Here is a 27,499-nt window from a genome sequence, read left to right as displayed (position 1 = left end):
AAGGCTGACTATTCGCCTCTGGCCATGGTCTGATGCCATAGCAGCAGTGAAAGTCCACTTGAGCAACACATTCTGAAGGACTGGATTGTTTTGTCATATAAATATGGAGTAAATAGGTTGATATTTAACATTTTTTGCACAATTCATTAAAATTTATAACCATTAGAAGTTCAGGTTTACTACATATGTGAAAGAATCTGAATTGTATAGCTCCTTTCGCAACCTAAAATGGCTTTACACCCAGTGAAGTGTTTTTTGAAATGTAGTTACTGCTGTATAGACATGCAGCCAGTTTGCGCACAGCAAGCTCTCACAAAAAGCAATGTGATAATGACCAGGTGAGCTTTTTGAGTTGAGGAGTAAGTATCGGCTGTGACACCAGGGAGAATCCCCTCTCTCCTCTTCGAGTAGTGACACAGGGTCTGTTACTTACTTCAGAGAGGTCTGATGGGGCCTGGGTTTGACGTCTCATCTGAAAAATGGGACCACCGACAGTGCTGCACTCCCTCGGTACTGCGCTGGAGTGTCAGCCGGGATTTTTTATGCCCAAGTCTCAGGAGAAATTCGGAGAGTCTTCATTTTGAAGTTGCGCTATTCTAGCTGAATTGTACTTGTGACAAAGTATCACCACTTTAGCGGACAATTTATTCTTGTGTTTATACAACAAGGTAAACAGTTTGAAAGCAGTGGTGACACCTTTCAGGAACTCACTTTAACAAATAACCGAGTGGTTGTGACATTTTCAGCTAAAGTGTGGGTTGCCTGTGCACGATGATGACTGCTTAAGATTGGTGCTTGACAACCTAGAACCTGTTTTAATATATATTTACCTTTTTTTTTAAAAACGTTACTTGCAAATGAACTTTTAAAATGTCCATGTTTCCAAAGCACTAAAACATTAAACGTAGATAAATGAATACAGTTAAACCTGAGCGATGTTTGGCTTTCTGTGATTATAACATGAAGTTCTCATCTCCATCCCCTTGAAAATTGCAACATAGACTAAACGTTTTAGCAGGAAAAAGAAATGTCTGTTGGTAAGTAATTTGAAAGCGTTTATAGTCGGCTTTGTTAATTGTTCATTTTTTAAATTAGTTCCTGTCGGCAATTTACCCGTTTACTGTGAATTTTAACCGTCCCCAACGCACAAAAGCTGATTTCTCCAAATTGCTGGAGAGAAAATTCATCATTTGATGCTATGGCTTAAACTGAATGATGATGGTGATTCAACTTGAGACTAACATGCTATTGTCTAGTTGATTTGTCGTGGTAATGCCTCAATCACCATGACGAAAGAGGGAGCGTTCTCAAAAGGCCTCGGACGCCCAGAGGGTTATTAAGATGGGGCCACCAAAAGCTTGGTCGACGAGGTAGATTTGAAGGGGCGGGGAGAGAGGCGGAGAGGCTTACGGAGGGGATTCCAGAGCTTGGGGCCTAGGCCGCTGAAGGCACGGCCACTTGCCAGTGGAGCCATGCATCTCGGGCGCTCAGGAGGCCAGAGTTGGAGGAGCGGGGAGATCCCTGAGGGTGGTGGAGCTAGAGGGGGTTACAAAGAGAGGAAGCTAAAAGCTACTGCGGATGCTGGAAATCCAAAACAAAATAAAAACAGAATAAAAACAGAATTACCTGGAAAAACTCAGCAAGTCTGGCAGCATCGGCGGAGAAGAAATCAGTCAACGTTTCGAGCCCTCATGGCCCTTCAGCAGAACTGAAGCATAGTTTCAACAAGGGAGAAATATAAATTAGTTTAAGGTGGGTGGGGGGGGAAGAGACACATTGAGGGTGTGGTGTGAGCAGATAATCAAAAGATGTCAGAGACAAAAGGGTCAAAGAGGTGTTGAAGGTGGTGGTCTTCACATGTCTGTCCTTGGCTTGCTGCATTGTTCCAGTGAAGCCCAACGCAAACTGGAAGAACAGCACCTCATCTTCCGACTAGGCACTTTACAGCCTTCTGGGCTGAATATTGAATTCAACAACTTTAGATCTTAAACTCCCCCTCCCCCCATCCCCACCCCGTTTCTTTCCCCCCCCCCCACCGCCCCCCCCCACCCGCCTTTTTTTTCAATAATTTATATAGATTCTTCTTTCCCCACCTATTTCCATTATTTTTAAATCTAAAACTAAAACCTTTAGTCTTTCCACCCCACCCCCACTAGAGCTGTACTTTGAATATCCTGTCTTGCATTCTTAATTAGCACTTTTCTCAGACAAAGACCACCACCTTCAACACCTCTTTGACCCTTTTGTCTCTGACATCTTTTGATTATCTGCTCACACCACACCCTCAATGTGTCTCTTCCCCCCCCACCCACCTTAAACCAATTTATATTTCTCCCTTGTTGAAACTATGCTTCAGTTCTGCTGAAGGGCCATGAGGGCTCGAAACGTTGACTGATTTCTTCTCCGCCGATGCTGCCAGACTTGCTGAGTTTTTCCAGGTAATTCTGTTTTTATTCTGTTTTTATTTTGTTTTACAAAGAGAGGAACTCGACGATCGCCATTGGAAATTAGGGAATGTTAATTGATTATAAATTACCTGGCACCTGAAGATTGGCGACCCTCATTCGGCCACCAGACAAGGTGGAGTGCAGGTGCTTTGAGGAGTTTGCCACAGTTGCTTTTTTTGCTTCTCGGTAGTGTAGGACAGCAGTTGTATGCTGATGGAATGTTAGCTATATTATTAAGAGACATAGGTGAAAGCCATTGGTTAATTAAGTACTTAGGGCACATATTAAGAGAGACTGCTGCATACTTGCTTGTTGGTAGGAAGCAGACGTCTGTGATACTGTGTTGTGTGAATAAACCTATTAACAAGGAAAGTATTAGTGTCTAATTTTGTACTACTTCAACTGGCTTGGGATTGGATTAACGTTGCAGATGACTCTCCTGCCAGGTTTTTCTCAGCTGACTTTGGGTGGGGGTGGGGGTGGTGTGGGGGAAGGAGTTGCCTGTCTCCTGCATGCATTCCCCTGAGAATAACGCCACTGAGGGCGAGAGTGCCTGATTGACCCTGTGGCCCTGGAAGTGTACGGAATCATTGGGGCTCCCTCTCCACCAGCTTGCTGAGGGGTGGGCCGGTGATAGAGTGGCAGGTATTAGGGCAAAGTCTGTGACGTGCTTTTGTTCAAGGTCATGCAACATGACCAGCCCGCTCTCCTATTCTGGAATTGAATGTGAACACGCTGTCCATGTGAGAGCTGGTGGACCGACATCGCCAGTGGATGGAAGGGAGAGGAATGCAATAGATGTGGTGCAGGTTAGACAAGTAATCGGAAGAAGAGATATGCCCCACCCAGGACTGGATTAGACGATGGGGAGGTTTAATGTGGGGATAGGGGTTGGGTGGGGTTTGTCAAAAACTGTAAGTTAGTTTAAAGCAAGTTTGATTATTTTAAAAATTTTTGACAGGCATTCAGGCCAAATGATTGCTTCACAAAGTACAGCGGCAACTCTTTTTATATTCTTTCCTGGGATGTGGGCGTCGCTGGCCGGGCCAGCATTTATTGCCCATCCCTAATCACCCTTGAGAAGGTGGTGGTGAGCCGCCACACTCCATGTGGTGTAGGCACACCCACAGCGCTGTTAGGGGGGGAGTTCCAGGACTTAGAATTAGCAATGGGGAAGGAACAGCGATATATTTCCAAGGAACTTGCAGGCTTTTTTTTAATTACTCGTTCATGTGTCACTGGTTGGGCCAGCATTTATTGCCCATCCCTAACTGCCCTTGAGAACTGAGTGGTTTGCTAGGCCATTTTAGTCCAAGAGTCAACCACATTGCTGTGGGTCTGGAGTCACATGTAGGCCAAGCCTGGTACGGATGGCACATTTCCATCCCTGTGGTTCATGGTCATCATTAGAGTTTTTAATTCTAGATTTTTCCTGATTTTTCCTTGAATTCAAATTTCACCATCTGCTGTGGTGGGATTCGAACCCAGGTCCCTTGAGCATTACCCTGAGTCTCTGGGATACTAGTCCAGTGACGGTACCACAATGCCACCACCTTCCCCCTGGTGGCGGTGTTCCCACTGCCTCTAGTGTCTTTGTTCGCCTAGGTGGTAGAGGTCACGGGTTTTGAAGGTGTTGTGAAAGGAATCTTACCAAATTGTCTTGTTAGATTTTTCTGTTGCAGCACTCCGCTTCTGGACTCAATTTTACATGGCCAAGTGTTGGAGGTCGATAAGATTTTGAATGTTTCATTAAGAGATTTTAATTTTTTTTTAAAACTGAGGTTGGTGGACTTACAAACTGTGGAAAACCCATTCTCGAGACCATGTTTAATAATTTAACATGTACCGCTCCTAACTGAGTGTTCCTAATTGTTGGCCGTCAGCATTCTGTCTCCCAAGCACTCCAGTCATGTCTCCCAAACACTCCGATCACAAGTTGCATTTCTAGTTCACTGATGTTTCTTTTCGATGTGTTTTATCTGTCGCGCTGTGGAAAATTTTCTGTTGCTGAAGGGTGTCCGCTCACCGGGTTTTGTCCTTACAGGTCACGGTGAGCAGAGCTGGTGTGTTCCGGTTGATAGGAGTGCGATTTGTTGTGGTAGAGCAATGAGCTAAAGGCTTTGTTTTTGAGCCAAGACACTTCTGTATTCCGACTCCTACAATGTCCACTTGTGTGCTGTGTTTGTAAATATGAACATCCCATGCTGAACCATTTTCAATGCAGTTGGCGTTTTTGGATGTTTTAAGTGCCTTTGCTCAGTATCACATCGTCTGTTTGCCGATCTTAAAGTTGTGGCCGATATGTTGTAAAACACATTGCCAAAAGCAAGGTGGTGAACTGGGTCAGATACTTGCCTTTCGTGAGTGGGGCTGAGATTTGAATGGAGATGAAACTCTTTTTTGTCGTTGGCATTAATGGCCTGATGCAGCATCTGCTTTTGCCCTTCCACTTTGTCAAGCTCAAGACAGTGGCATAATGGCAGTGTCACTGGACTAGTAATCCAGAGACCCGGGCTAATGCTCCAGGCCCCTGGTTCAAAACCCACCATGGCAGCTGGTGGAATTTAAATTGAATTAAATAAGCCTGGAATACAAAGCTGGGTCTCTGTAATGGTGACCATGACAACTATCATCAGCTGTCATAGAGAGAACATTTGGGAAGGAAATCTGCCATCCTCGCCTGGTCTGGCCTACATGTGACTCCAGACCATGTTGACTCTTAATTTCCCTCTGAAATGGCCTAGCAAGCCACTCGGTTCAAGGGCAGTTTAGGGATGGGCCTTGACCCCCATTCCACCAAATAATAAGCATTATATTTTAAAAAATGGCCATTAGGATGGTGTGAGAATTAGGAAGGAATTGTCACACTGGACCTGTCACTTGAGGGGATGTTGGACCAAAGGGACAGATTAAGGTTGAGCAGATAGGTTTTCATTTTAAACACTTGATGCCGTCACAGGGTAAAATTGGAAAAAGCTTTTCAATCCCCAACACTAAATCGCCTACATCGGACGAGCGCGAAATTCATTGGCAAGACGTTAAAAAATTGCTAGTGTTTGGCAATCACGGACACCTTGTATATGGCGAGGAAACCTGGGAATGGGGCGGGAGGGAAACAGGCAGGGCCCGGGTGGCTTGGTACGTTTTGTAGCAGGAGCGAAGAGCAACCCTGGTGTGCGTTTGTTCACAACTCTGATTTCACAGAAAGAAATGATGGTGTCTGTCGGCTGATCGCTCGAGTGGGGGTGGGCGGGGGGAATAAAAGACTCACCATTTGAACTGCTCTTTTATTGCGTTTCCGCAGCCATGCCCCGTGGTGCCCAGCGTGCAAGCAAATCCAGGCGGATTGGGAGTATCTCGGAAAATCCTGTGAGGAACTTCGCATCCGCGTGGGAAAGATCGATGTCACTCAAGAACCAGGTACACCTGAGGGTTAGCTTTTAAAACTGTGCTTGCTTGTTCCGCACTGAGTTTGGGAAAGGTTGTTACGTTCTAACAACGCCCCTTTTTTTTTGTTGTTTGTTTGGAAGGGGCGAGGAGCAGACACGTAACATAGCTGTACGCTTTTGTGGTCACACGGGCAGTCTTCAACACGCTACATGGTGTGTCCCCTACTGAATTCGAGCGTACACTCCCCATAACCTTGATGAACAGTTTCTGTGAACTAAACTCAAATAATGAACCACATTGTTAGTATTAGCTCCGAACCCATTGCTTCCTCTGCATGTGGTGCCAAATAATAATGTCCCATATGCCTTTTGAAACGTTTGTTTGTGCGCAGTGTGTGCATTTTCAAATCTGTTCCGTTCACTTCAAACCCAGTGCATGTGATTCTAATGTATAATTCGAGGGAGAGTCCTTCAAAGTGGTTTTCTTTCTTTTTTAGTGAAATTTGTGATGATGTTGGTACAGTCACAACTAGGGTTGAAAAGCATGCATTCATGCTAATCGTTGCAAAATCTTGCATCTTGCAAAAGAGGAAGGGAAATGGAATAACTTTGCAATAATCTGAGCTGCACAAAATATCTCTTAGAATCTGAATAAGCAAACTCGTTTAATCAGATTTAACAACCTTCTGATATACTCGTGGTGACAAAGAGAAGATATTATGATACACATTTAAGTTGGAGTAACTTGTTTGCACCAATTGGGCTAATTTAAAGTACGGGCTTCTGCAGACCTCTCCTCTTTGAAGTCCCCTCCAGAGACTTGAGCACAAAAACCGAAGGCTGCAGTACCGAGAGGGTGCTGCACTGTCAGAGGTGCAGACTTTCGAATGAGACTTAGTATTCGGATGAATACTTGGAAGTGCATGGTAAAATCAGGCAAAGTCAGCATAGTTTCATCAAGGGGAGGTCATGCCTGACAAACCTGTTAGAATTCTTTGAGGAGGTAACGAGTAGGTTAGACAAAGGAGAGCCAATGGATGTTATCTACTTGGACTTCCAGAAGGCCTTTGACAAGGTGCTGCACAGGAGGCTGCTCAGTAAGATAAGAGCTCATGGTGTTAGAGGCAAGGTACTAGCATGGATAGAAGATTGTCTGTCTGGCAGGAGGCAGAGAGTGGGGATAAGGGGGTCCTTCTCAGGATGGCGGCCGGTGACTAGTGGAGTTCCGCAGGGGTCAGTGTTGGGACCACAACTTTTCACTTTATACATTAATGATCTAGATGAAGGAACTGAGGGCCTGGCTAAGTTTGCAGATGATACAAAGATAGGTGGAGGGACAGGTAATATTGAGGAGGTGGGGAGGCTGCAGAAGGATTTGGACAGGTTAGGAGAATGGGCAAAGAAATGGCAGATGGAATACAACGTGGGGAAGTGTGAGGTCATGCACTTTGGTAGGAAGAATAGAGGCATAGACTATTTTCTAAATGGGGAGAGAATTCAGAAATCTGGAGTGCAAAGGGACTTGGGAGTCCTAGTCCAGGATTCTCTTAAGGTTAACTTGCAGGTTGAGTCGGTAGTTAGGAAGGCAAACGCAATGTTGGCATTTATTTCGAGAGGACTAGAATATAAAAGCAGGGATGTTCTGCTGAGGCTTTATAAGGCTCTGGTCAGACCACATTGAGAATATTGTGAGCAATTTTGGGCCCCGTATCTCAGGAAGGATGTTCTGGTCCTGGAGAGGGTCCAGAGGAGGTTCACAAGAATGATCCCAGGAATGAAAGGCTTAACATATGAGGAACGTTTGAGGACTCTGGGTCTATACTCGATGGAGTTTAGAAGGATGAGGGGGGGATCTGATTGAAACTTACAGAATACTGAAAGGCCTGGATAGAGTGGACGTGGGGAAGATGTTTCCATTAGTAGGAGAGACTAGGACCTGGGGGCACAGCCTCAGAGTAAAGAACAGAGATGAGGAGAAACTTCTTTAGCCAGAGAGTGGTGAATCTATGGAATTCATTGCCACAGAAGGCTGTGGAGGCCAGGTCATTGAGTGTATTTAAGACCGAGATAGATAGGATCTTGATTGGTAAGGGGATCAAAGGTTACGGGGAGAAGGCGGGAGAATGGGGTTGAGAAACTTATCAGCCTTGATTGAATGGCGGAGCAGACTCGATGGGCCGAATGGCCTAATTTCGGTTCCTATGTCTTATGGTCTTATGGTGACATTAAACTGAGGCCCTGTCTGCTCTCTTGGGTGGATGTAAAAGATCCCATGGCACTGTTTTGAAGAAGAGCAGGGGCGTTTCTCCCTGGCGTCCTGCCCAATATTTATCCCTCATCTCAGAAAACCGGTTATCTGGTTTATCAACTTGCTGCTAGTCGGTGCTTTGCTTGCGTTTCCTACATTACGACAGTAACTGCACAAGTATTTTAATCTGAGTTGGCTGTAAAGCCCATTGGGGTATCTGAGGCCATGAAAGGCGCTATGTAAATGCAAGTCTTTTTGAAAGCCACATGTATTTTCGTTAAAAAGTATATTATTAAAATATATTGCTTGGACCTTATTTACACATACCTGTAAACATTTGTGACTTGAATGATGAGGTACATGGACTGCAGTGCTTGTTCCATCCTTACAAGTGTAAATGTATTGCATACCAGTTGGATTATCTGGACATTATATCACGGCCTGTACAAATAAGCCTCATCTTTTAGCTAAGATAAATCAGGGTAAAACATGAAGCTGGGAACAAATTGTTCCTATTTTTGATATTGGCCAAAATAAACCAAAGCTTAAATCTGGATTGAAATTTTTGGAGAAAGTGATGTGTCTATCTTCTATTCATGCTTAACAGTTGAAACCTTTTGTAAAGTGGCCCTGTTATGCAAAGATTGGATTTATATAGGGTTTTATCATGGCCTCCAGTAGCATTAAAGAACATCGCAACCAAAGAATTACTTTTGAGTTGTGCTCACTGTTGTGTTGTTAAAATACCGTAGCAAGTTTGTGAAAGTAAGTAACTCATCAAAGCTTCTTCGACAGCACCTTCCAAACCCGTGACCTTTACCACCTAGAGGGACAAGGGCAGCAGATGCATGGGAACACCACCACCTGCAAGTTCCCCTCCCAAGTCACACACCATCCTGTCTTGGAAATATATCTCCTTCACTGTCACTGGGTCAAAATCCTGGAACTCCCTCCCTAACGCTGTGGGTGTCCCTGCACCGCAAGGGACTGGACTGGTTCAAGAAGGCAATTCAACACCACCATCTCAAGGGCAATTGGGGGATGGGCAACAAATGCTGGCCTAGCCAGCGACGCCAACATTATGTGAAATGGCAATGCTCCTTAAACAGCACTTGACATGAGTGGCTAGTTGATTTGTTCTTATTGGTATTATTTGTGGGGAAGGCTGGCCTGGCTGTGTGAGATCACCCCCCCTGATGTTCTTCAGTCAGATATCGGCTGTTCCTTCACTGTCGCTGTCGCTGGGTCAAAATCCTTGGAACTCCCTCCCTAACAGCACTATAGGTGTACCTACACCACCAGACTGTAGTGGCTCAAGGCAGCTCAGGGATGGGTAATAAATGGTGGCCTTGCGAGTGACACCCACATCCTAAAATGTTTTTTTTTTTGAAAATAAACTAATCTGCTTTGTTTCATGTTTACTTACCTCAAAAGACAATAATTAAAGGACGAGCGGTCATAATTGTAGGGGACAAAATATGAAGTGTTTTCCTGTCCGTTTTGTGGGAGGAAAGCTCGTCCATTCGTTTTTGCTGGTGAAGATCCTCAAATTAGTAATCAGCCTTTTGAAGAGAGATTATGCAGAAATACCAACTTTTTTTCAAATTTGTACATGAGTTGGATTTTGCACTGAAAGGAACATCCGTGAATGATTGTGAACAATAGCTGCTGTTCAGAAATAAAACTTCTAAGGTGTAGGAGGAACCACATTGCGAAATCTCTGGTATTGACGGTGCTTTGAGTAGAGGATTTGGCTCGAGGGCAATCTGTTGCCCCAATTAATTGTACTTTTTAACATGTCGTTTGCATCACTGCATTTGCTATCCAGATCGAAAGGGATGCGAAGTGCACTTCGTATGTGTTTTAGTTACTTGCTCAAAGCAGGCCCGTTCGAGGGAGCTGACCTCAGTTGCGGACAATGAATTCTGCTCCCCCTCAACTTTAGTGGAGGGTGCGACTTCTGCAGTCCATATACGACCATAAGTGATGTGACAACGCCGAAACTTCCCTGTAGAGTGGCACCATCTAGTGTTCTGCACACAAAATGGCCTCAGTCTGAGGAGCCAAGGTTAATCGGGCCTGCTTGCCATCCTGTTTATTTTGCACAGGTTTCCTTGGGATTTAATCCCAGTGCCTGGCCGAAATGTGAAACCAATATCTACGCTTTACCGGAAATGCCCCATCATCCTGTCAGCGGACAGCTCTGAGCCCAAATCGGAAAGATTTAGCAGTCAATAGAAGGGATTAATCCTGTGATTAAAAGCAAAAAAACCGCGGATGCTGGAAATCCAAAACAAAAACAAAAATAGCTGGAAAAACTCAGCAGGTCTGACAGCATCTGCGGAGAGGAACACAGTTAATGTTTCGAGTCCACATGACTCTTCAACATTAATCCTGTGATCTGACCTGCATTCTGATTCAAGTTGCACACCATCTGACTGGAATCCTTCTATGTGGCGTTGATTAATTGCCTTGACTTGTGACTTGAGTTAGTAACTCAGCATGGTTCCCCCCCCACCCCCAACCCCGACAAGTACCTGCTGCACTCACTGTACAAAGTAAACGTGTTTCTGAGGGCGGAGTGCACAATGGCTTTCATAGCAACCACTTAAACAAGGGCTGAGACTGGATCACCTGCAGTAGAACTTGTTTCGCAGCTTCTGCATCTCAAGCCTCTGTCCCAAATGCCTATTACATTACTTGAAAATATAAGCACGCATCTCCCTACTCATTAAAGGATCCACAGGGCATAATGTATACTAATAAAAGAATCTCATCGTTGTCTTCTCTGAAAATCGATAATTGTTGTGCTTAATGAGAATGGAATGCTGTGACAATACTTATTTTTTTTTCCTCAAAATCTTCTCTTAGGTTTGAGTGGCCGTTTCTTCGTCACCACTTTACCGACCATTTACCAGTAAGTACAGCAAGTACTCTCCTGCCTGTGCAAGAGCCTGTTTGTGCCAATTATTAAAGAACATCTGCATATTATGTAACCCTTATCAGGGTGCTCAGATTATTTACTAAAACTACAAAGCTTTGAGGGAGGCTTTTTGATTTTAGTGTGGGGTACCGCGAGGATCAATGCTAGGCCCACAGCTGTTTCACAGTCTGTATAAATGATCTGGATGTGGCCGCCAAGTGTAATATTTCCAAATTTGCTGATGACACCAAACTGGGTGGGAACGCAAGTTGTGAGGAGGATGCGAGGAGGCTTCAAGAGGATTTGGACAGGCTAAGTGAATGGGCTAGAACTTGGCAGATGGAATAAGTGTGAAGTTATTCACTGGTAGAGAGAAAAAACAAGGCGGCAGATTATTTCTTAAATGGTGAGAGGTTGGGAAGTGTGGGTGTCCAAAAGGACCTGGGTGTCCTTGTTCATGAGTCACTAAAAGTTAGCATGCAGGTGTAGCAAGCAATTAGGAAGGGGTAAATGGTATATTGGTCTTCATCGCAAGAGGATTTGAGTACAGGAGTAAAAATGTCTTGCTGCAGTTATATAGGGCCTTGGTGAGACCGCACCTGGAGTATTGTGCACAGTTTTGGTGTCCTTTTCTAAGAAGGGATAAATTTGCCACAGAGGGAGAGCAATGGAAGTTCACCAGATTAATCCCTGGGATGGTGGGATTGTTTTGTGAGGAGAGATTGAGGAGACTGGGTCTGTATTCCCAGAGGACTGTGGAAACTCAATCATTGAACATCCTCAAGGCCGAAATGGATAGATTTCTGGAGACTAATGACATCAAGAGAGTGCGAGAACGTGGTGTTGAGGTTGATGATCAGGCATGATCTAATCGAATGGGAGAGCAGGCTCAATGGGCTGAATGGTCTACTCCTGTTCCTATGTTCCTTGCATCTTTGGCCTTGTGTTCTTCTGTAACCCGGGTTAAGGAATTGAAGCCTCTTTGTCCTTATGGCTGTTCAGATCTAAGCTGGGACACTTTATCCCAGTGATTGTGGTCTATGGTATAGTCATGGAGTGTTAGAGATCTTTACGATAATGAAAAAGTTCTCTAGGGTAGATGGTGGAGAAAATGTTTCCAGTTGTAGGGGTGGACCAAACCCAGAGGCCAAAAATATAAGATAATCACTAATAAGTCCAATAAAGACTTCAGGAGAAACTTCTTACCCACGGAGTGCTGAGAATGTGGAACATTCAATGCAAGAAGTGGTTTAGGATGATAGCATAGATGCAGGGGAAGCTGGATAAGGAACAGGAGGAACTACAGATAGAGTGCGATGAAGAGGGGTTGGAGAAGGCTCGTGTGGAGCATAAGAGCCAGCATACACCAGATGGGCCGAATAGCCTGTTTCTGTGCTGTAGATTCTTGAGTAACAATTCTTTGAGGAGCTACAAAGATGACCAATACGGGAAGTGTAAAATTCACACTGATGAAGTAGGGGAGTGCTTATTGAGGATGGGGTTAAAGTCCACCAATTGGTAGCTTTATTCCAAATCTTGACTGCATTGCATCTCACCTTATGACACTTTTACATTGTGTCCATGCGGCCCAGATAGGTAACCACAGGCGTCGTGTTAGAGTCTATGCCTAAAGCACTGGGAATTGCTAAGGCCCAGCTAAAAAGAGGTCGTCTTGCCAAATAATTTTGTTTGTGTGCGCGTGCTGCAGGTGCATGTTAAAAGTTGTGGTTCTTGTGGAGTGAGTATTGGCTCTCATGTAATCTAAATTTATGGGATTCTGAGAGAGACAGTGTTCATTCACTCACCCTGATGTTGTTCAGCACCTTCCTTTAACCAAAAGAAAGATAACTCAGTGAATGCAACGTTAACATTTATGTTGCTAGTACCATATGTCCGCTACATTATTCATCACTTCACTAAGCACCATTCATGCCACGATCGTCTAGCTCTGCACTTTGAGCCTCCTCACATTTTATTTGTGCTTTTATACGTGACTGTAAATTGCTTGATTGTATTGTTTTAATCTGCTGAGCTTCAACCAGTTTTGAACCTGCTGCTCATATCATTATTCTGCCACGTTTCATCTCCCTCTTGTCAGTGCCAAAGAAGGTATTTTTCGGAAATATCACGGAGCAAGGACGCTGGAAGATTTCCAGAGTTTCATTAAGGAGAAGAAGTGGGAAGCTGTGGAATCGATCAGTGGGTGGAAATCTCCATCTTCCGTTATGTAATGACTTCATTTCTTTCTAGTAGAAATAAGCGGTTGACTTGATTGGATATTGACACCCATCTTGGTTCTAAACACAAAGCAATCGAATATACTGCACCATTCCCAGAGAAACATGTCTTCGGACCATGTGTGCATCGGCCATTAGGACTCCCTCCCCTCTCCGCCCAGTGGCCCAAGGTCACTCCGGTCTGCTGTAGTGAGCCCCGTTGCATTACAGGCTGGGATTAGTATAGATTGGGGTTAAGTCCGAGACCCTGATAAGTCTGTTTAGCTCAGTGGGTAGCACTCTCGCCTCTGAATCGCAAGGTTGGTGGGTTCAAGTCCTACTCCATTGAGTTGAGGCAAGAGCACTCCAGTGCAATGCAGGAGGGAGTGCAGCACTGTTGGGGGGAGTGGTGGTGCTGACTGAGACATTTAAACCAAGGCCTGGTGGGTCTGATTTGAAGACGGATCACTTTAAATACATGTGTTTTTAGAAGTTTAGTCACGGATGGTATTGTGGCTGCCCCTACACCAGATGGACTGCAGCGCTTTAAGGCAGTGGCTCAGCATCACCCTTTCGAGGGCAGCAAATGTTGGCCTTGCCAGCAGCACTCATCCCGTGAAAGAATTAAAAAAAAATATCAGACTGCTCTTCACGGAAGCACAATTTGGTTGCCGTGTTTCATGATTACAGTGGTGATTACACTTCAAAAGTGCTTCATTGGCTGTAAAGAGCTTTGTGATGTCTTGAGGTGGTGAAAGAACGATTATAGATAATCCTACCTTCTCGCCGCCCCTTCACTGCTTTTTGGCAGCGAGCCCTCCCACCACCCATGCCCTCTTTGCGATAGAGTCATACAGCACAAGAAGAGGCCATTCAGCCCATCGTGCCTTCGCCAACTCATTTCAATGCCATCTTCAACAAAGTTTTGTCACCTGTGTTGGCCAGCTTTGTAGTGGACTGCAGTCAGTTTGTTCCCACCAATTAATTTGTTGCTTTTATTTTTCTGATCTTCCTTCTAGAATGTCTGGGATGGCGGGTCTTTTCCGGCTCTCGGTCTGGATTAGAGTAAGTGTCCGCCAAAGCGCTGAGCGCCGTTCTCCGAGTGACCGGTTTTCTTTTTAAGCGATCTGTTTGTCGGGAATGTTACAAGTCTTGACAGTGGGAACGCTCTTGCAGAATAATATTTACCTGTGAGAGGAGCAGCACGTGGATCCTTGCCAGCATGCCTAAATAGAACTGAAAGGTTGCACCAAAACGAATAAATACTTGAACTGTTGGTAAAATGTAATGCGATTCACTTAAACAGGCACGAATAAAAGGTTCGCAGTCAGGAAAACCAAATGGGGTGGCTCTCACTGTTGCAAATGATACTTTAATATTCTGCAGGCCAGAGATTTTGACTTTGCGCGATGTTTTCCTTTAAGAATTTCTTCCCCTTTTTTTTCACACACTGTTTGTTCTGCGTTGGCTGTCGATTTGTAAAATCCACTGCAGTTCATCTCATTGGAATGAATTGATGCGTGAAATTGGTAGCGGTGAATAGCAAGTTCTCTGGAGTGGGCAGTCCTCAATATCCTTAATAACATTGGCAAAGTGTATTTTATAATGTCATTTTTAATTGAATTCACCCAGGAAGGATCTAGAATTATTTCTGTGTAGGAGTTGTGAAGAAACAGCCTTCTTTTTGGGGTGGGAGGGGGTGGGGGTGGGAATATTTTCTTAACTTTTAGGAACCCAACGAGACCATTCAGCCCTTTGTGACTGTTCTGTCATTCTGTTAGACCATGCCTATCTCCACCTCGACTCCATTTACCCGCCTTTTTCCCCTTACCTAATGAAAGAAAACCTATAAAGCTCAGAGTTGAACATTTCAAATGTTGCGGCATCCGCAGCCCTTGTGATGGAGTGAGTGAGATTTCCACCATCTTCTAATCTTCTGCTGTTGTAGGGGTGGGGAGGAGAGGGCGAAGTGATTTCAGTCCTAAATGGTCCACCTCTAATTTTACCATGGCACCCTCCTTACCTGCATTCGGCCACCAGCGGAAACGGTTTCCCTGCATCTACCTCCAGCGAACCTGTTTGATCACCGACAGGATCTTTTAATTCGATCACCCGTGCAACCTCCTGAATCAAATGAGCAACCCATCCTCGGAGCTTAACTCTTCCCGCCCTCGTCCTGTTTTGGTGAATGTGTACTGTACCCCCTCCAAGGCCGTTGTCTCTTTCTGTGCACCAAAAGCTGTACTCCTGGCGCAACTCTCCCACTCGCGATTTGAGCATTGGATGCACCCTGACTGAATCGTACTTCCTGCCCTCGCAGCCTGCTGTGTATTTCCAGCACTTTCCGTTCTCTATTATATTATATAAAAAAAAGCACTGATTACTATTTCCTCTACCTCAGCTTCCGTTACCATGAGTATTCACACAAAGAATGGCTGAAGGCTGGAGCGTCAGCTCAGTTGATGATTTTAAATCTGAGATCAATAGATTTTTTTAGCTTTGCTGGTGAAAGGTATTGGGGAGGGAATATGTAGTGGGCAGAGTTCAGATGCAGATCAACCATGATCTCCTTGAATGGCAGAACAGGCTTGAGGGGCTGAATGGCCTCCTCCCATTTTCTAATGGCATCTGCAGCCAAGTGGAAAATGTGACGGGAGTGAGAGAGGAGCAAGGCATCGTTGGTTTGGATTCAGAGATGTGTTTTGTTAATCGCCAATGACCCCTCCTCATATGGCGTGAAACTGAGAGGCAAGACGGGATGTATCTTGTTCTGACTGGGTTTAAGCTACCGCTGTGCTGGAACCTCTCCCACAGCGGAGTGGAGGGTCGTGTATTAACTTTACAGGCTGAGCCCTCAATCAGAACTTAGCTTTTGGTTTTGCATTTTAATAAACGAAAGCAATGACATCAAATTCTGATTAATACACTGATGTCCAGCTTATCTTTGACTTTCAAAACATCCTTTCAAACGCTGGACTGCCTAGACGCACATACAGACATGTGCGAGCATAGCTCCGTTGGAACTAAACTGCAGAGGGATGTGCTGCCCCATGAAATCCGTCTCTGAGCTCTTTAATCTCTTAAACTAGTCTTTGATTTAATGCATTCGATTGATTTTAATCATGTTTAGTATCAATGCAGTTTAGATCCCACAAGTACTCCGGCTCAAGAGATGAGGTTGAACAGGCATGTCCTGGTCAGCTCCGCAGTTGGAATTATGAATTGGTTTTCATAAAGATCTGTCGATGGATAGAGTGGATTTTTAATTTTCAGAAAGTGAGCCTGTTGTTGAACTGCACAAATGGAAATGGCAAATCTGTTTTAATTGATGTATGAAAGAGTTTATAGACAGTTGTTCTTTTGATGCAGCCTGTCTTTCTGAAAATGCCACTCCCTTTCATGGCTGTTCCTTTACTTCTGAAATGTTGCTTATTTTCTACCGTTTTTTTTTGTTGTTTTTGGTTTTAACGTTGCTGCTGACGATGAGTTACAGTTCACTCATAAAGGACTGGAAACAGTGACTTCCATTCAACAGAGGATGTAGAATCATGGTATAGTCCAGCACAGAAGGAGACCATTTGGCCCATCGACCCTGATCCGTGGAGTCTGTGTCTCAGGACTGGTTGTCGGCCTAAGTGTGAGAGTAACTTTAGCAGCGGTTGATTGAACAAGAGCGTTCCATACCTCCAATTTGCTATTCTGATTATTTGGCACCTTTTTTTTTTCATTTTAGTGTTTTAGTGCCACAGGCTCCTTGTTGGTATGCCATGTGGTGCCAATGGTAATACCAAAGCCAAGCTGCCAGATTTGGCAGGCGGTTCACAGGGGAAAAATCTGCTCACCGGCGCCAACTGGCCTGGCAAGTTTGTTTTTCCATTGTTGACAGCTGGGGTGACACTCCTGTCGGGAGCGGTCAGTGTCGCGTTAATATGAAGGTAACTGATGCAGCACGCCTCGAGATTTGGATCTTACTCTTAGACCGACCAGGCTTCCCCCCTACACAGTATGTGGAGGAAATTTGAGCATAGTTCTAAATAAGGTTAGCTAATTACTAAAGAAGCTGCATTGTTAGAGGTGCCATTCTCCATTTGACTTTTTACACTAAGGCCCATGTGCCTCCTTTTAACTGTTAAAGATCCCAAGGCACTCCTCAGAAAAATGCAAGGACCTTTTGGACAGTATTTCTCCCTCAATCGATTGGCAAAAACACAAAACTTCGTATCTGATTGTAGTCTCTTGCTGCAATCTAGTATGGCTGAGGTGTTTACTAGCTCAACGATAACTGGACTTTCATTGTGCAAGATGCCCTTTTGAAAACTGACTTCCTTTAGGGCAATCGTAGGCTGTCTTTCTTTCATTCCCTTGTGAGGGAGGCTGAAACTGGGGCCCGTCAATATAATTCAGTCACAAATAAATCCAATGGGGAGCTCAGGAGAAACTCCTTTACCCCCGAGGAGTGGTTGGAATGTGGAACTCGCTACCACAAGGAGCATTTTGAGGCTAATAGCATAGATGCATTTAAGCGGAGGCCAGGTAAACACGGGAGAGAAAGGAATAGAAGGATATGTCGATGGGGTGAGATGACGAGGGGGTGGGAGGAGGCTCATGTGGAGCATAAACATCGGCATTGATCTTCTGGACTGAATGGCCTGTTTCTGTGCTGCAAATGCTATGTAAACGTATGGAGGAAGTGATAGATATGTATTTATATATTTAGTGTGTAATATACCATTTTAAAATCAAATTAATAAGATTGTAAAATCAAAGATATAAATAGAGTAGTTATAAAAGCTTAGGTTAGTTGTATTCTACGAGGAAGAAATAGAGATTTAAGAACTCGAGATGAGACAACAGAAAACTCAAATGAATTCCTTAAGGCTGGCAGTGTTATGTTGAAGCTCCAGTTTTATTGGATGGAAAACTGAAGAGATTTTTATTTGGAGTGCTGCTTGCTGTTAGGACACTATTGGAAAAAAGCAGATGTAAGTTAAAGATTTACAGTTGTCGCAAGCAACATACAGATATTGGAAAGAACAGAATTAGCGATGTTTTCTTATTAAATATTTAATATACGTTTCCGTCTTGATGCAATGCTTTTTTTTTTCTTTTAGCTGCTTTGCTACGGTGCTATGGTGAACAAGGTTGCAAGTGTATTTATATAACTTGGATTCATTTGTCAATGTAAAGTATTTCTTTGATTTACAGCAAATGCACAGCTACTTGACTGAAACGCTGGGAATTCCGGCTTGGGGTTCTTACATTATCTTTGCCGTGACTACTCTAGTGGCTGGTCTCCTCCTTGGCCTGGTAAGTTGATGCGCACCTTGCAACTCTTGACTCCGAACCAAATCACGAATACACGTCAGTTGTTTGGCATAAGGGCTTGGGGACAGTCGATTAGGGTTGGCTGCCCTGATCAATTCTTCTGTAGAAGTGATACGGGTTATAACTTGAAATGTACCTTTTTATTTAGCGCGGGGATATTTAATTGGGCTAAATAATTGAACAAGGCTGCAGTTCAGGGACAGCTCTGGTGAAAGTTCCTTCTTCAAACACTGGTTAGTTTGCTGTGTACTTCTAGCCCGTTCAAACCCTGTTTTGCTGTAGCGTTGTCCTAGCAACCCTTTCTTCCATCATTGTTACTTACCCATCCAAGCAGACTTGATGGCATGCTGCTTTATCATCTCCCTCCCTCGTGTAGCTTTTGCTCCATACTGAAAGAGGCAATTGGTGCAGGTTTTTGGAGAAGCCTAGATTGTCCGGTCGTTACCGAATTGTTGTTTGTGGGATCTTGCTGTGCGCCAGCTGACTCCGGCGTTTCCCACAAACGCGACTGCCACCAGTTCAGGAGCACCTCGTTAGCCGTAAAGCGCTGTGGCCTGGCCTGAGATTGTGAACGGCGCTCCAGAAACACCACCATTCGTTGTATTGGTGCAGATACGATCGTGCAGTTGTTTTTTTAACATATCTTAGAGTGCTACTTTTGCCAAGTAGCAGTTTTGCACACCCTTTCCGGCAGGTCAGCTCACCCTGGCTTGAGCCTTGCACTGATTTTAAAGCTTTACTCTAGGTAGATGTGAAGGCAGCTTCACTGAAACTGAGGAACCCAGATAACTGAACTATATACCTAAAAAACCTTGGCTGCTGGCCTTGTGATTGAGACCGGTGCACAGCTTGCAAAATCTCTGCAGCTTCTCTGCCCCTACCCTGCTGGGTTACTATTCTGTGACCAGTACACAGAACGTTAGAAATAAGAGCAGAAGTAGCCATTCAGCCCTTTCAACCTTCTCCACCATTCCCGAAGACCGTGACTGACATTCTTTCTCAAACCCACCTTCCTGCACTATCCCTGTATCCCTTCGTTCCCTTAGTGTACAACTATCTATTGACCTCTTTCGTGATTATATTCAATGGCTGAACATCCACAGCTCTCTGGATTAGAGACTTCTAAGGATTTACAACTCTTGGAATGAAAAATTTGTCCTCATTTCAGTCCTAAGTGACTGGACCCCCTTATTCTGAGATTTGTGACCCCCTAACCTGCAGTATAACTTGCAGCCTTTACTATATATGTAGCTCCCTTAACCCTTCAGTTCTGGAATTCCCTGAACCTCTGCCTCCCGCTCTCCTCCTTTAAGACCCTCTGCTCTGAGGAAGCTTTTGGTCACCTGAGCTAATATCTCCTTCTGTGGCGTGGTGTCAAACTTGCAAGGTGGCCAGTAGTTTGGCACTGCATCCGGATTATATGATTCCGTTCATCGTCTATCCTCAGTTTCTACCCTTTTATCTTTTCAAAACTTCGTTCTTTCCTCCCCCAAACCTTCTAATGCCCAGATCTTTTCCCAAATGGTGATTATTGCCTGAGCCACAAACGCTTCACTTGTCACTGCAGAAGAAACGCTGAAAGGGCCACTAACCATCCGCATGAGGTGTTGGTGAAAGGGTCACGGCATAGTTACAAACAAAGGAATAACCTTGTGGGCATGGCCCTCAATAATGGAGGCAAGGTGTTTTGTGGTCAGACAGGGACAGGATTGGGAATCATGAGCTGAAGGTCTTTTTCTCAGTGACTTCTATTCCAGTCCTGTAATTAGTAAAATGGCCTGTGTGTTTTTTTTCCCCTTCTGACTTCATTGCACTAACAGATCACCTGGAGAATGACAACATTTGGAGGGTTTTTATGATACTTAAAATTTTGAATTCAAATGAAACTATTTCCCTTGCTTGCTCCTCTTGGGAGTGTAATTTCGTGTGTCATATTTATATTTTAAAATCTAATTCTCGGGATGCATTCTACATTTATTCAGATCTTAACCAAGGTTTAAATTCATCTAAGCTGTTCACATTGAGATCCAAGTAATTAGCCAGTTTTCTTTGCACAGAAGGCATTTGATGTTGGAATATACGCTCAAAATTTCCTACCCCTCGTCAAATTATTATCTTTTTGTTTTTCAGATTCTGGTCCTAATTGCTGACTGTATATGTCCACCCAAGCGTCAGAAATACCAGATAACAGGTAAGAAGCTCATAATTTAACTAGACCCTCATTTGCTCCTGTGTAGTACAGTAGATTCGTAACTGTGTTAGATAGGTGCATCATTTTAGTTTATTGGTTTGTTTTGGCATGCAACAATGTCGATTAGCAGACGGTATCATTTTGCACACTTAAATGAACCCATTGTTGCTCCTGCTGTCATTTGCAAACCATTTGGAAGCACAGGTCATGTGCTACTTGAAAATGGTAAGGGTTATAAAAGAACCTTACATGTAGGGTGTATTTAATTACACTGTAAACGTTCTCCCTCCCTCGTTTTCTTGGTATTGGGAGGTTATCTGATAGAGGTGTGGGGGTTTGGGTGGGAATGCCGTGATATGTTTCCAGCAGAACTTGCTGCATCGCCATTGGAAGATGGGCACGCTGGTTGATTTTCTACCCCATTCCCAATGAGGCTAGCTTTAACATCCATCCTGCCACTCCAATACCTGGAGGATGAGTAACAAATCATCGTTTTTACAAGTTTTTTTGTTTGAAAGGAATGAGCGTACAATTTTGATGTTTGTTGCCTACATCCAGACTAATTTGCCTGGCAAAACAAACGCTTGCTTATACCCTTTACAGCCTTTACTCGTCGCGATTTCCTCTAGCTGACTGTGTGTCTACGACGTTATGTTGCTAGCCTTTAGTGAAAGGGCCATCTTGGGAACGTAGCAATGCACTGAGCTGTAGGATAATGAAGTGCATGCCTTGATTGTTCACACAAATGAGTTGGAGGAGTAATCAGATCCTTTTTCATAGGGAGTCCAAAATTGTTGCATTTAATAAAGCATTCGCACTCGTTGTGTACAACCTGAGCAACAGGAGAAGGAGCAAGCACTGATTTTGGAGCTGGGCTCAGTGCCCCACAATCGGGTTGTGAATTAATAGCCTGCGGAGGGCGGGGGTGGCGCCATGGGTAAAGAGAAGGTGGGCTGCCGGTGACTACCAGACAATTGCGCGTTTTGCTGACCATGTCTCGGGACACCTTAACCCCTGCTTTCTGTGTTGACAGAGGTTGTTGAAGGGGAAGAGGAGGACTCTGAGGAGCTGGAGAAGAGGGAGCAGGATGCTCCAGACTGCGAGTCGCACTGGTCGGGAGCTGAGGATGAGCGGAACGACTTGGGTGCCAAGGCCTCGGAAGAAGAGTCTGCCTTTGAGGATGATCAGCAGCCATCAGATAGCGAGACAGACGGAGGGCTCAGGAAACGATTAATAAACGAAGACTGCTAAATGTTCCATTTTGGAAACGAATACCACTATCAGGACTTGGACCAAAGAATTGTTCTTCTGTGGACTTTCTGCTCCCACCTTTTTGGACTTAGAAACTTGGTTTGTTTGGATTCACTTTTTTTTTCTAGTTATGGATTTATTGGCTATGACAATCTTGATCAAATGTTAATTGAATATAATATACAGGTTCTGCCTGTAGCCTTTTTTAAAATGCTTTTTATAGGTTAATGAATGTTCCACATTTTGTACTTTTTTTAGACGGGCAGCAGTGCACCCACTAAAGCCGCTGAATATATTTCTGTGAGCGGAGGTTATTGCGAAAACAAACAAGACTGCCTGCCAGCATTACTCCACGACCTTGGCTAGATGGATACTGCCCCCGCCTTTCTGTTCACCCTCTCGAGGTGCGTGTTTTAATAGGAATTCTAGCTCCAGGTGGAAGGCTGGCAGGTTTTAGGCTTCCAAGTGTGTAACTCGGCATTCCAAGTGTGATCTCCATTCAGGAACACCGCGTCAGTGCACATGCTCGATCGAGCTAAAACAGTAGGATTTACAATAGAGACAGCAGAATGTTTAGGACTACTGGTTTCAAAAAAAAACCCCAAAATCCTGAAGGGATACTGTCGTCATGACGGGAGTGACTTGCAAGACGCTCCCGCCTGTGTAGGAACTGAGGCAGTGCAGGGCTTGGTGACATTCTGTGCAATCATCTATAGTTTCAATCATTCGAAGAATACACAATACCTTTACAGTGCAGCTGACGGAAGGCTAGAAATTGCTGTCAGGCATGCTGTATGAATGCTGGATGCATTTGGACTAAGCCTCCCTTCCGCCTCTACCCTTTTTTGACAGAAGGGTTACTGCCTCGCCTTAAGATAGCAGGAGAGGAATTTGGTCTGAGCCCCCCATGGCAACTGCGTTAAGACCCTTGCTGATGATCAATGCCCTGTTATGCCAGTTTGCTGCACAGGTGTCGGCCAGAGGCCCGTGTGGTCTTCGCAACAGCCTATTTCCAGAATTGAGCCAACATGTTGATGTCCCCTGATGGAAACCTGTATTATTTTATGTACAGGTACAGTAATTAACCAGGGATGGCTGGGTTTATCCTGTATTTACAGAAATGCGATTCGTAAACTTCAGCTCGAATTCGGTCAGGGATCCATTGCGGCTTTAACTTTGGGTTAACACGTTGCTTGCTTATAAACAAAGCCTTCTGTACCCGAGGGATTCAATTCTCCACGAGAATGGACACTTTTTTTGATTTCGGTAGCTTCTCTTAAAAATAAAAAATTGTAGTACACTGCAACATAAAGCTTTCCACTGGAACTTGGGAGTTTAAAAGATTAATGGGTGGGTGGAGGATGGATTTATAACTCTTAAAGAACAGGGAGTCATTGTTCTTGAGATTAAAATATAATTACTGTTCCGAAATTGTTCACTTTTTAATATTATGAGCAATATTATTGACAATTGTTGCATGGCCTAAAGACACATGCATTTCTGATAGATCGAACACAAGTTTTGCCATTTGTACATAACCGTTCAGTATCCTCTCATTAGAAAATTGGGCCTGCAGTGCAAAATTTTGCACTACTTTTGTAAAGAATATTTCTTTTCTGTATTTGTACTATTACGGAGATATGGAAGGCTGTATTTTAAAATTGACCTTTTGTATTTTGTGCGAATGACATTGGAGATGTATCTTTTTTTTTTGGTAAGATGAATGAAGAAGTTACCTGCTTTATTTTGTATTTATTGTTTTTCCCCGTAGTTTGCCTAGCCTTGTTTACGATTTGAGTAGAGGCTTGCGAAAACTTGCATGTGTCTCTACATTGTGACCACGATGGGTGCGCCCCAGTATTTAAAAAATTTCTCGGCTATTACAGTTGTCCATCGAACTGGCCCTTTTATTCTTGAGAAGCTTTTCCTTTGTGTGCTGTGCAATGTTAGTTGACGAATGTGATTGAAGCTCACAGCTGTTTGATGCTTCAGAGAGCTGCCAAGTCAGGCAAAGTGGATGTGGTATGGGCCAAAATGTTAATTGCAGTCTTTTTTACTTCAGCTTTACGTTAAGTAATTAGCTTGCTGGATGACTGAAAGAATGTGTTCACCATGGCACGACAATTTTGTGTTCACTTTTTTGGGGGGGAGGTGTGAAGGGAGGGAATGAAACACAATTTTTACAATGCAAGTGTTTATAGACTTACTGATTTGTTAACAGAAGATGCAATAAACGCATGCTTTTTGTATCTTTTTGTTCCGCTTATTCTTGAATGATCTTGCCAATTTAATGCTCAGTGCAGCATCTTCTGTCAGGTGAGTTGTCCGATTCAGCCGACGGTACCCCATCTCAGCTCATCTGCTTTTGCAACCCTCGTTCGTGCCTCCTGACTTGACTATTTCAGTGTGTCCCACCTGCTCTCCCAGATTCAAACCCTCTGTAAACTGGAGGTCATCCCAAACTCTGCTGCCTGTGTCTGAACTCTATCAGCCCTGTGTTCGCTGACCCACACTGGCTCCCGGTCAACACTTTGATTCTTAAAATCCTCATCCTGGTTTTCTGATCTGCCCACAGCCTTGCCCCTCGCTAATTCTGTAATCTCCTCCACTCCCACCTATCAACACTTACCTCATCCTGGCCTCTTCAGCATCCTTGATCTTATTTGCTCCACTATGAGTGGCTGTGCCATTTAGTTGCGTAGGCCCCAACCTCTGGGAGACCCTCTCTCTACCTCTCCTCTCTGAAGATGCTTCTTAAAACCTACCTCTTTGACCAAGCTTTTAGTCTCCTAATAGCTCCTTATGTGGTTGGGTGTCATAATTTGTTTTATAATGCTCCTGTGGAGCACCTTAGGACATTTTATTATGTTAAAGGTGCTATATAAATATAATTTGCTTGTGTGCATGTTATAATCCACAACTGGCATTGCACAGAGCATTCGGTGTGTAGAAAATGCAAATTGACAGGCACAGCAAAGACATTGAATACATTCTGGTAGGATAAGTGCACACAGTAGTTCCAAAGAATAATTTCACCCATCCCATTTCTATTGTTCTTTCTATTGGGCGTTTCCCCTGGACTGTCTTAACTATCCCTGCACAGTCTTCACTTTCTGAACATTTGGGAAAATGCTGTGTTTCGTTCACCTAAACAAAAACGGAAATACCTGGAAAAACTCAGCAGGTCTGGCAGCATCGGCGGAGAAGAGCATTTGCTCTTCTCCGCCGATGCTGCCAGACCTGCTGAGTTTTTCCAGGTATTTCTGTTTTTGTTTTGGATTTCCAGCATCCGCAGTTTTTTGTTTTTATCTCTTCGTTCACCTATATGCCTGCAGTTCTTCACCTCCGAACCTGTCTGGCTGAAGGATGTTTTCCATTGAACGTGGCTTTTTTTCCCCCTTCTAAGTCTTCGCCTCCACTCTAGATGGAATTGATTCCTGGGGTTTAATTCCACTGGCGGGGATGTCCCTCTGGTACCTCAGCTGAGGGACCACTGTTGGTGTGCTTGGCCAGCGCGTGTTGGCATGCGACTTGCGCATTTGAGGTTAAATCCATTCCTGCTGAGCTTTGCATGCCTCTCGCGTGCGATCCTTGTCCATCCCTTGTTCCTAGCTTGGAACGACTGAAACCAATGGTCATAACTCCTCGGGCACCCTGTTTACCACCCATGAACTCGATCAGACCACCATGATTATGAGTGGGTGTTAATTACCGACTACTGCTTGGAATCTTATGAAGGAATGCCTAGAATCAGCAAGTACTGAAATATGATGCTTGACTTTTGAGTTGGGCCCAGTTGGTAAAACTCTTGTTCCTGAATCAGAAGCAGATGTTCCACTGCAGATTAAGGAGTGCTGTGTTAGAAGGAGGCATCAAAAGAAATAGGAGCAGTGGTAGGCCATTCAGCCCATCGAGCCTGCACCGTCATTCAATAAAATCATGATCTGATTGTGGCCTTAACTCCACTTTTTCTTGCCTGTACCCCATAACCCTCGACTCCCTTGTCAATCAACTATGTCTAACTTAGCCTTGAATATATCCAATGACCCAGCCCCCACTGCTCTCTAGGGAAGTGAATTCCAAACACGAAAGACTCTTTGAGAGAAGAAATTCCTCTGCAGTACCATCTTAAATGGGTGACCCCTTATTCTGAAATTGACCCCACTCCCGCACCCCAGTTCTAGATGCATGACTGGAAACATCTTCTCAGCATCTACCCTGTTAAACCTCCTCAGAATCTTATGTTTCGTTCTTCTGAACTCCAATGAGCATAGGCCCAACCTTCTCAACCTTTTCTCATAAGACAACCCCTTCATTCCAGGAATCCAGTACAAATCGGATGTGGAATGAGGCTTGGTCTGCCTGTTTTTGTGGTGCAGATGGACATTGGCAATCCCATTGCTCGAACTGAGGAAAAGCAAGAATTCGGGCACATTGTCATGGCCAACAGAGCTCGAGACCGGCACCATTAAAAACCAGTTGAAATGTCATTCAACTCTTTAGGGCCTTTGGGGTTATATATAAAATAACTGCTGCGTTTGCCTACCTAAAGAAAACGTTACATTGAAGCAGAAGCTTTCATCTCCTCAGGGCCTGGCTTAAAGCTCCACAGGCAGTGAAGTATCTTTGAAAAGCCATCGCCATTGCAATATTGGAAACAGCAGCTAATAGTAACCACCTACACGATGTTTAAAAAAAAGACCAAAATGCTGAGAGTTTCTTTTTTAAAAAAAGGCAAAGAATAATGAAAATATAAAAGTTGACAGTGAGGACATAGAAGTAGTCGTCAACTTTACCTACTTGGGCAGTGGGGTTGCCAAATGTGAGTAAATGTATTCCTGGAGGCTTCATCACATGACTTGCCAACATATCCATCCTTGTGACGTACGGCCTTCCTACGCTAACTGGAAAGCAAAAAAAACTCATTACCCAATTGGATGATGCTTGACTGTCAGCCTTTATTTCCCATTTTCAATATTTCTATATCTGGTGAAGAGACGTGTTCAAAGAAAATAACAAAAAAGACCATCCCTTTTAATGCCCCTGATGATTTTTATCCAGGGTTGCACAGGGCAGTGTCCCGATGATTGATCTTTCATTGCTGGAGACTCCAGGCCAATCCTGTAGGGTTGGCAGCCCTACCGGGCAGTAATGTGAGTGATCAATTGAATAAGAGGGAAGAAATTAGGTGCAAAATTGAAATGGCCAAACAAGCAATGACTTCACAAACTAATGTTTGGAAAGATAAATCTATCAGGAAAACAAATAAGCTTAACATAGAAAATTGGAGCAGGAGCAGGCCATTCGGCCCTTTGAGCCTGCCCTGCCGTTTAAGATGATCATGGCTGATCCTTTATCTGAACACCGTACTCCCACCCTCTCTCTATAACCCTTGACGCCTTCACAGTCTAGAAATCTATCCGTTTCCTTAAAAATATTCAGTGGCTTGGTCTCCACAGCCCTCTGCGGTAACGAATTCCACAGGTTCACCACCCTCTGAGGGAAGAAG

General features: G+C 44.2%; 1 protein-coding gene across 1 annotated transcript in view; it reads left to right on the top strand.

The window, feature by feature from the left end:
• The window catches only part of tmx4 (thioredoxin-related transmembrane protein 4), a 43,325-nt gene extending 19,086 nt beyond the window's left edge, over positions 1-24,239 (top strand). The window contains exons 2-8 of the mRNA XM_078556435.1: positions 5,752-5,867; positions 10,956-11,001; positions 13,106-13,234; positions 14,243-14,288; positions 18,429-18,530; positions 20,679-20,739; positions 21,773-24,239. Of these exons, the coding sequence (XP_078412561.1) occupies positions 5,752-5,867; positions 10,956-11,001; positions 13,106-13,234; positions 14,243-14,288; positions 18,429-18,530; positions 20,679-20,739; positions 21,773-21,990 (718 nt within the window). The 3' untranslated portion in view covers positions 21,991-24,239. The remainder of the gene's footprint in view (positions 1-5,751; positions 5,868-10,955; positions 11,002-13,105; positions 13,235-14,242; positions 14,289-18,428; positions 18,531-20,678; positions 20,740-21,772) is intronic.
• Positions 24,240-27,499: the final 3,260 nt, after the last annotated feature.

Source organism: Cetorhinus maximus, chromosome 14, assembly GCF_964194155.1.
Source record: "Cetorhinus maximus chromosome 14, sCetMax3.hap1.1, whole genome shotgun sequence".
NCBI classification, from domain to species: Eukaryota; Metazoa; Chordata; class Chondrichthyes; order Lamniformes; family Cetorhinidae; genus Cetorhinus; species Cetorhinus maximus.
Note: the sequence above shows the minus strand (reverse complement) of the source record. Positions and strands in the feature narration are given on the sequence as shown.